The sequence below is a fragment of the Octodon degus genome, unplaced genomic scaffold (assembly GCF_000260255.1).
Source record: "Octodon degus isolate 3935 unplaced genomic scaffold, OctDeg1.0 scaffold00026, whole genome shotgun sequence".
Taxonomy (NCBI): domain Eukaryota; kingdom Metazoa; phylum Chordata; class Mammalia; order Rodentia; family Octodontidae; genus Octodon; species Octodon degus.
In genome coordinates, this window is record NW_004524602.1 from 223,705 (window position 1) to 232,956 (window position 9,252).

At 43.2% G+C, this 9,252-nt stretch overlaps 1 protein-coding gene across 1 annotated transcript in view; it reads right to left on the reverse strand.

The window, feature by feature from the left end:
• The window catches only part of Tbc1d2b (TBC1 domain family member 2B), a 71,954-nt gene that overhangs the window by 30,520 nt on the left and 32,182 nt on the right, over window positions 1-9,252 (reverse strand). The window contains exon 4 of the mRNA XM_004628879.2: window positions 2,747-2,910. Coding sequence (XP_004628936.1) covers window positions 2,747-2,910 — 164 coding nt within the window. The remainder of the gene's footprint in view (window positions 1-2,746; window positions 2,911-9,252) is intronic.

Here is a 9,252-nt window from a genome sequence, read left to right on the forward strand (position 1 = left end):
CCCATAATCTTCTTGATCAAAAAATTTGGGACACAACCGAGGTACATGACGTTACAGTACAAGTTCTCATATGTCCTGAGTCTTAATTGACCTTAGAAGACTAGGGCCAAAATGTTGGCTTTCCTTGTAGCCCTCCTTTTTCTCTAATTTTGGTCTGCAAACTTAGGTTGTTAACCATCCAGAAGACAATATAGCTTTACTTTTTATACCTCGTTTATACTTTTCTGCTGGATGATTAAAACCAAGATAAAGCAAGACCTTGTTATATTAACAAGAAATGTAACTTTTGTATCTGACAAGGCCAGTCAAATCCCCTCAGGATTTACCCTGAAACCCTGTACCACAGTTTATAGATCCTTTGCCAGTGTCAGCCATGTGGACGAGTCATGGCTATTGCTTGACCAATTTGCTCTCTGTGAAAGCCTGAGAGAATGTTTTCAGACTGCTTACGCACGCTACATTATCGATCACTTCCCTCTGTGGCCCCATAATCTACTTGAACAGAAAATTTGGGACACAACTGAGGTACAGGATATTACAGTACAGGTTCTCCTATGTCCTGAGTCCTCACTGACCTTGAAGAAAAAAAACAAAACATTTTTAAAAACTGGAATAAACAATTACATATTTTTACACAAAAATTTAGAAATCTAACTGTATACAGCATTGTAGCATGACAGTTCTGTGACACTTTTTTTCTGTCTCTTGTTTTCATTTATTACCCTCTTTTAAACAAACATTTACTTGAGAGACAGTACAGCAGTAATTGGTATGACATGACAAGCAGTATGTATTTAGAAGATCAGAATGACAGACATTCCAAGCATGACCCTTCTATTGCACACTGCTATCTTCAGTGCAGTTGCTTAGTTCACAGGTAGCAGCATATATAGTTAGTCAGGGTGAGAATCCTACCAATTAACTGCTAATTTCAAAAACCAAAAACCTGCTAAATGTGCCTGGCAAGCGCTAGGGCCTGAGTTCCATCCCCAGTACGACACACACACACACACACACACACACACACACACACACAAAAAAAAAAAAAAAAAAAGCCCTGCTGAAGATTCTCAGGATCACTGTCTTAACCATCTCGTGCATATAAATGTATGGTTTTGCCCCGGTCATGTTCCCTAGCTTTTCTCCTTGCTCTTTCTTCATTGTTTAATCCTTAAATTCTCACTTTCCTTTTAATTGTGTTATACCTTTCCATTTGTATTTCTTCTTTTGAGTTCTTACACTAGGGAGAGTATACGATATTTACACTTATATATGGTAATCTGAACAATTAATTTGAAGACAACATTATGCAATACAGCAACCAGTGTCAAATTCTGATTGTTTTGTTAGGTGAAGTTCTGTATCACTTTTTTTTTTTTTTACTATTTTGTGTTCTTTTTAGATAATAATTTAAAAATAAAAATAAATAAACCTGCAGTACATAAGGACCAAAATGGATGATAGATATTGGAAAGTAGGAAGAAAATGTCCAAATGGGAAGGAGAAAAAGGAAGGAGAAAGAGGGAATGAAGGGAAAGAAAAGGAAAAATAGAAAAATGGAAACAAGGTTTTTGTTAATAAGGAGAGGAAGTGGGTTGAAAGGATGGCAGGGGAATGGGAGAAAAAAGAGAATCAAGATATATTATGTACAGTTACAAATTCCCTATGATGAATATGATCATTATGAATATCAAGAGTACCAGGCTGGGGAGATGGCTCAGTGGAATAAGCGCTTCCCTGGCAAGCGCAAGGGCCTGAGTTCAATCCCCAGTTCCGCCAAAAAAAAAAAAAAAAAGAGTACCAATAAAGTTAATTTAAAAAATAATAACCCCACTGATGGTAAGTGCAGGAAGGAAGAGGTACTTAGAAAAGAAACAGATGGACAAGAGAGGCCATAGCCCAAATCTGTAGAAGCCAGGGTGCTGCGTGCCACAGCCTGGATTCCACACAGCCCAGAGGCCTATTAGAAGGCCTGGTCCTCAGGTGGGCTGCAGAAGAGGTGGAGACTGGAGTGAATGGTTTGGGCAGGTGGTCTTTCCAGGCCCTGGGCTCTGCCCCTCTCTTTTTTCTTGGTTCCTGGCCACAAGAGCAATGGTTTTGCTCTGCACGCACTCCCACCAGGCCTCACTGCCCATTGGCCATGGACTAAAAGGTCCATTGCCAGAAACCAAAGTAAAACTTTTTGTAAGAAGATTTTCCTCAGGTATTTGTTACCGTAGTAGAAAGCTGACTAACTCAATGTGTAACTAAAATTGCTGACACTATGTGTTTCCTCTTCTGAGTATGTCTCAAACTTCTATAAGCAGCTTTCAAACCAATGTTTTCATGTAGAAGATAATGACTGGGGGCTGGTGAGATGGCTCAGTGGTCTAAAGCACCTACTAAGAGCAGGCTTAGCAAAGCATAGGGACCACGGTTCAATCCCCCAGCACCACATGCCAGCCAGCCCCGCCCCTTGGTGGGCTGAGCTGGCCACACACACACACGCACATAAATAAATAAAATAATTTAAAAAAAAAATGTCTTTAAAAAAAAAAAAAAAAAAGAAGATAATGATTTTTAGGAGTTCTACCTCCTTAAAAAATCTCCACAACCACTGGAGTGCAGTTACCTATTTCTTATTTTTCAAGCCTTTATGCTTAATATCACACACAGAGATAATGTTGCCAGACACACCTGCCAGTAAAGAGTCTTGAGGCCACTGGTGGTTAATAGACAGAGTGACAGCACAGAAACATGTCCATACCTTTGTTGCCCTCAGGTATTTGCTTCTTCCTTTCCTCCTGTACCACAGACTCCTCCAGGTCCTTTGGAGGTGGATCTACCAGTTCCCACTCCTCATTGGTATAAAATACAGTCCTCCGACTATCATTATGCCCTCTGCCAGGACGGAATGATGACATTGAATTCCTATCAGGAATGAAGAAATGTGTTATTTAAAAACAAGGAAAAAGGGCCAGGGAGATGGTTCAGTAGAACAAGCACCTGCCTGGCAAGCACAAGGGCCTGAGTTCAATCCCTGATTCCGCCAAAATAAAATAAAAACAAGGAAAAGTAAATTAGGCTTGGCAGCATACTCCTATAATCTCAGCACACAGAAGGCTGAGGTAGGAGAATTGTGAAGTTTAGACCAGCATGGACTACCTCGCAAGTTTAAGCCAGCCAGGACTTTTTCTCAAAAACAGGGTGAATGGGGCAAAAAAATAAAACTATCAAATAAGAAAAAATAAAACACACAATTTCACACATGTAGGACTGGCAAAAATTAAAAAGTGTGGTAATACCAAATTTTCATAAGGGTATGAAGAAATGGTAACTGTTGTATATTTGTATAAATTGGTAATACTATCATGGAGCATAATTCCAGGAATACAGAATGAAGCTGAAGAGGTTCCTACCTTATGATCCCAGAATTTCCTAAAAGAAATTCTTATACTTGTACACAGGCACACACAAGCAAGAACATCTATTACATCACTATTCATATTAGCACAAAAAAAAAGGTACAAAGACCTACACACCTACACATCCGTCAACAGATGAACTGTACTATATGCACACAATCAAACACTATATATCCCTAAGAAGTTGTTTAAAATGAGAAAAGGAAAAAATAGAAACAATTCTTTTATAAGAAGGAAGGGGAGGAGGGGTTGAAGGGAGGTTAAGGAAGAAAAAAGAAACAACTTATATCATGTACAAGTATAAATTCTTCTGAGGAATGTGATTATTATGTATATCTAAAATGGACCAATAAAATCTGATTGAAAAAAAAAATCTGATTGAAAAAAAGTACCACAGGAGCCAGGAGATGGCTCAGTAAGATAAGTGCTTCCCTGGCAAGCGTGAGGGTCTGAATTTAATCCCCATTTCCGCCAAAAAAAAAAAAGAAAGAAAGAAAAAAAGTACTGCATAGTCCTAAAGATAAACTCATTCAACACATATTTAACAAGTGCCTGCTCTATACCAGGTACTTTTCAGGGGGTATGGGACACCCAAAGAACACAATACATCAAGCTTCTCACCCTGGGACAATGTACATTCCAGCTAAAGCTACATTTACCATAGGCAGACAGATTTTCTAAATGCTGACAAAAAAAAAAAAAACCAAACTGAAGAATGAAAGGTACAGAATGATACTGTTTTAAGTGTACATGCTAGTGTTATTATAAGACTGTGTGTGTGCATGTGTGTGTGTAGTAAAACTTTTTAAAATCCACACATGAAAAATAATTATCAAATACAGATTACTCACTACCTCACTGTAAAGATCCAGACAGCAGGATCAAGAAAAGAAAATTTTTAACTATAATGTTTTGCTTTTTTAAATACAGTAGAAATATGACAAAATTATAAAGATGGACAGTCGCTAGCCAAGCAATCAATATACTCTATACTATCAATATACTACTATACTAACTCAACTAGGTTGGGATTCTGTTTCTAGTGAAGATGGAACAATGGGGACTAAATCTATGCACCCTCCTGAAAACTAAAAAAAAAGAAAAAAATCTGGCAAACAGTGACTTTCAGATACTGGGTCTCAAACAACTCAGGACAGTGAACCTCAAGAGGGTAAACAAGGGAAGTGAGCCCTGCCACTGCCACAGACACTGCCCAGAGGTAGCTGCCAGGCCAGGGGCCAGGCAAAAGAGGCCCTGGACAAGCTAGTAGCTCCCCAAGTTGAAAAAACAGCAAAGCCAGGCTGCTGGTGCACACCTGTAATCTCAGCAGGCTGGGAGGCTGAGGCAGAAAGACTATAAACTGGAGCCCAGATGGACAACTTAACAACTTGGCAAGACCTAGTTCATTATAATAAATTTTAAAAGGTCAGGATGTAGCTCAGTATTGATCCAAAATTATACAGAAAAAAAATTAGAAGAATGAAAGGAAATTTTACAACAGTTTCTCAGCCTGCCATAACAATATACAAAGGTACAACCTTCTGCTAAACTCTTTAACAAGGAGGTCCCAGAACCCAGTGATTACACGACACTTGTATAAGACCTGGCAGGTGTTTTCCTAATGTTACTGACCTAGGACCAAGAGGAGCTGGAAAACAGACAAAGCACACATTCTACACATGTCAGTCACTTCCTAGGCTCTTTTAGTGCCTGGCACCAAGCTACACTTGTACAGAGAGATTCTAGTAAACTGCAACCCCCAAGAAGCCAGTCCCCAAGATACTGAATTCTGACTTTACAAACATCATAGACCTGTGGGAAAATATTTCAGAATAGCTGCTCTGAAGAAAAACAAATTGCTCCCAAATGCTCCAACTACTTCTGTTCATTTTTGACACAACTGGTTTGTTGCTTCTTGAGTACTGGCACCTCTGGTCCCGCCACACCAGCTTCAGTGGCCCCACCTACGGTGATGATCTCGCAGCAGAAAGATTCCATGCAGCATAAATGATCATCCGCATCCCTCTGAGAAGCAAACTCTCCTTTCATTTGCCTGGGCTCCAAGCTGTGCCCTGCTCTGGCTCTCAAAAGAACGAGCACAGGAAGGGGAAATGAAAGTGGGAAAGACACACACAGGCTGAGCAGGAAGAAGGGCGCCCGCTTTCCCCACAGAGGTTCTGCAGTTTCAGTCTGTCACAAGCCTGCTTGCATAAACCCATGCTCTCACCCGCAGCTGGGGGTGGCATGGGGTGCACCACCACCTGCCAAGTTCTGGAAATGGTGATCAGGCTCAAAGCAAAAGTGGATGACAGTGCTGCACCAAACCCTGCATGAGCCTGGATATGATGAAACCCATTCTACAACTGTCAGCTGGGTCACCGCAATGTAGACTGGAGCACAAGCCTGCTACCCATGCCATTCAGCAGAGGCAAAGCAAGGGGTCTGGTCTGTGCACCACACTATGGAGGCCATAGTAGGATTCTTGGGGCTGGTATCAAAGGCTATCCTTCAACAGTACCTGCTCTCCAAAGGTCCCACTCCCATTTGACTTTAAGAAAACTTTGATTGTTCTCCAGGCTTTGAACTTATATCCAATAAGCACTCAGCTGCTCCAATCCTAGGCCGGAAGTTAGGTACTGCTGGCAGCAACACAGCATCCCACAGCAGCAGGCTGCAGCCTGAGCCTTGCTAAACCATCACCAGCTGTCTGTATCATCACTAAGAAAACGTCCCACACATCCAAATATTTCAAGTGGATTTCTGCAGTTTAATAATGTTTCACTAGGCACTTGAGAGAATCAGGCCCCTGCAGGCAAAGGAGGAGCAGGCTGTCCCTCCTTCTCTAATCTGACAGGCTTCTCAACCCCCTCAGGCTACAAGCTGTGGTCAAAGAAACAGAACTCTGTAGAACAGGAGGCCCCACAAGGATGAACAAACGACTCCAAACTAGCTCCAAGGGACATAAAAGGTGGTCCCAGAAGCCCCACTACTGCCAGCCCTCTTCTGTCCCTTTAGGTGAGAGCAGGGCTCTATGATACAATGGATGGAGAGAATGCTAAGTCACTGAAGCCAATAGACACTGAAGCAGTATCACTGCAGGGCCCTCCTGTGTCGTGAGCACAGATCCCTCAGAGTGCATCTCACACAACTCCCCTTCTACAGCATGGACATACAGACCCTTCACTTTTAACTCCACATCCTTAGCATTGGTTGGTCTTTCTTTCTACAAGTATGCACACCTTTCACAATTAAGCACAGAAACACACCTAAGAAAGCCAAATGGTGATGTTGACAGGTGGAAGTTCTAGGCTAAAGGGACTAGGTACCCTCTTCATTCCATGAAGAAGGGAACAGGCTTCTCAGTAGGCAGAGGTTTCAAGAGCAGGGGGCCAGGTGGCCTCCACAGTGCGTCCATCCCACACCATCACAGGCCCCAGCACTCCAGTGAAGATTGAGAAGGTGAAAGGGCAGAAATAAGAAAAGAAGGCCACTGTGGGAGATGGGACCACATCTACCACCATGGCACCCACATCCAAGTCTGGGCCTGGTTTGCCAAGCTGGCTCAGTGACTATACATCTCAGTTGTGATTAGAGTCTCTGTGTGCATGAGCCAAAGCCATAACCTTTTGGACACCCACAGTGATTTCCCTACAACAGTGACCCTTCCAATGAAGATGCCCAGAAGTGCAGGGACAGAATCAAGAGGCAGAGGGCAGCTGAAGTAAACCACCAAGCAAGACCACATGTGTACCATGAGCCATCAGGGAGGGTGTAGCTCCAGTGCTAGGGCAGGCACAGTGACTCCACAGGCCACATCACATCCTTCCTTCACACTTCCCTTCCCCAGACCCAGTTCTGAAAATGTCCATGCAAGGAAGCTGCCTAACTACATACTGTGTCTTTCTTTGCAAACATCAAGCTATATTTTACAAAGAAAATACAAAGAAATATGACATCACAGACACAAACAACTTCCCCAAATTCACCACACATCTGGTCCCTGCTTTGGACTGGCTTAGACCCTCAGCTGTGTTTCCTGGGGCTAAAGAGCTAAGTCACCAGCTGTGTCCTAGACAGCACAGCCCTTGTTAAACTCCTGGGGACAATAGGCATACACAAAAATCATTAATACTACCAAGCCTGGGTGTCAGGAGAGAAGCTGAAACAAAGTCAGAAAAATGCAGCACAAGCAGGGACCCAGGAGAGGCCAGCAAGAAAAGGGGACAGGGTACAGCACTAGGGCTCCCTCTCCTATCTTCCTTCTCCTCTCTCCCCGTAGAGCCCCTTTCCCTCTCCCCTCCCCCTTCCCCTCTTCCTCTCTCTCTCTCTCTCTCTCTCTCTCTCTCTCTCTCTCTCTCTCTCACACACACACACACACACACACACACACACACCCCAGGTCAAGAAGTCAGGTTAGCAATGAGCAGTGGCACCTCCAGGACTGGATCACACAGCCACCACACACTAGCACCAGCAGCAAACTACATGCTGCGAGACATCCTTACTCACATGTACCACTTACAACAGAGGAAAGGAAGATCAAAAGAGCCAAGGGACTGGCTCAGCTGCAGAGTCCTGGGGGCTCTGAAGCCCAAACTGATCACAAAGAGCATAGTTTTTCCATGCCACCCAGTGGTGAGCATGATCCAGGAGCCACCAGGCACACACCAGCACAGCCCGTGCCACACAGGTACTGTCACTGCTTCAGCCCTGTGGCAGCAGAGGCAGACATGCCTCCCACACTGCATTTTAGGCCACTTACACTTTTGGATGAACATGGACCAGAAGGGTCACAAAAGGTCTAGCTGTCCTTCCTGATATGATCTGAACATATGCTGGTTATATAAAGTCATTAATATTGGAAAACAAGTGAAACAACTAAACTTACAATCCACACATTTATAAAGGGACATGTGATTGGACTCTCTCTCGCCTGCCCAGCCTCTGCATGTAGAGTTACTGACTGCTGTCCAGTCACCTTCCTGTGTAAATCACACAATAAAACATTCCCTGGCAGCCAGGTATGGTGGCACACACCTATAATCAAGCTTTTGGGAGGCTGCAGCAGGAGCCTTGTATGTGCAGACCTAGTATGTGCAGGCCTTGGGTTCCATTCTCAGAACAGAAAAAATAGAAAGTATCCCTGGGCACCCAAAACATTTTATTTAAACCTTTGTATTGCATGAATTCAAGGTCAGACTGAACTATATGAGGACCTGTCTCAAAAAAAAAAAACTCAAAAAAGGCATCTCTGTGCTGTTTTAATTCACTGTCACTTCAGGCTGGCCAGACAGCTCAGCAGATTAATGCGCATGCTTAGGCAGTCACAGAGTCTGGGGTTTGATTCCTGGGCATGCTGTGCCAGCCCCGCCCCTGAGCATGCGGAGACTGCAAATAAGACTGGGCATAGTGGCACGGCCTGTAATCCCAGCACTTGGGAGGCTGAAAACAGGAAGATCACTAGGAGTCCGATCTGTGTAGTGAGGCCCTACAGACCCTATACTAAAATACATAAAATAATTGAGTGTCACTTCTTTTTTAAAAGTTAATAGACTTACAGTTAGAAACAACATAAGCATGGAATCTCATAGATTTTTCCAAACTATATCACCCACACAACAGTTTTTTAGTGAACCATTTTTACTAATTTTGCCATAATACTGCCAGTGTGGACTACAACCCAGAGGGAATTCAGAAGGTCAGCTCATAAGGACAGCTTCATAACAGAGCTTCAGCTACTGATAAAGAAAATATAGGGGCTGGAGAGATGGCTCAGTGGTCTAAAGCACCTACTTAGAACAAGCTTAGCAAAGCACAGGGACCGCGGTTCGATCCCCCAGCACCACAT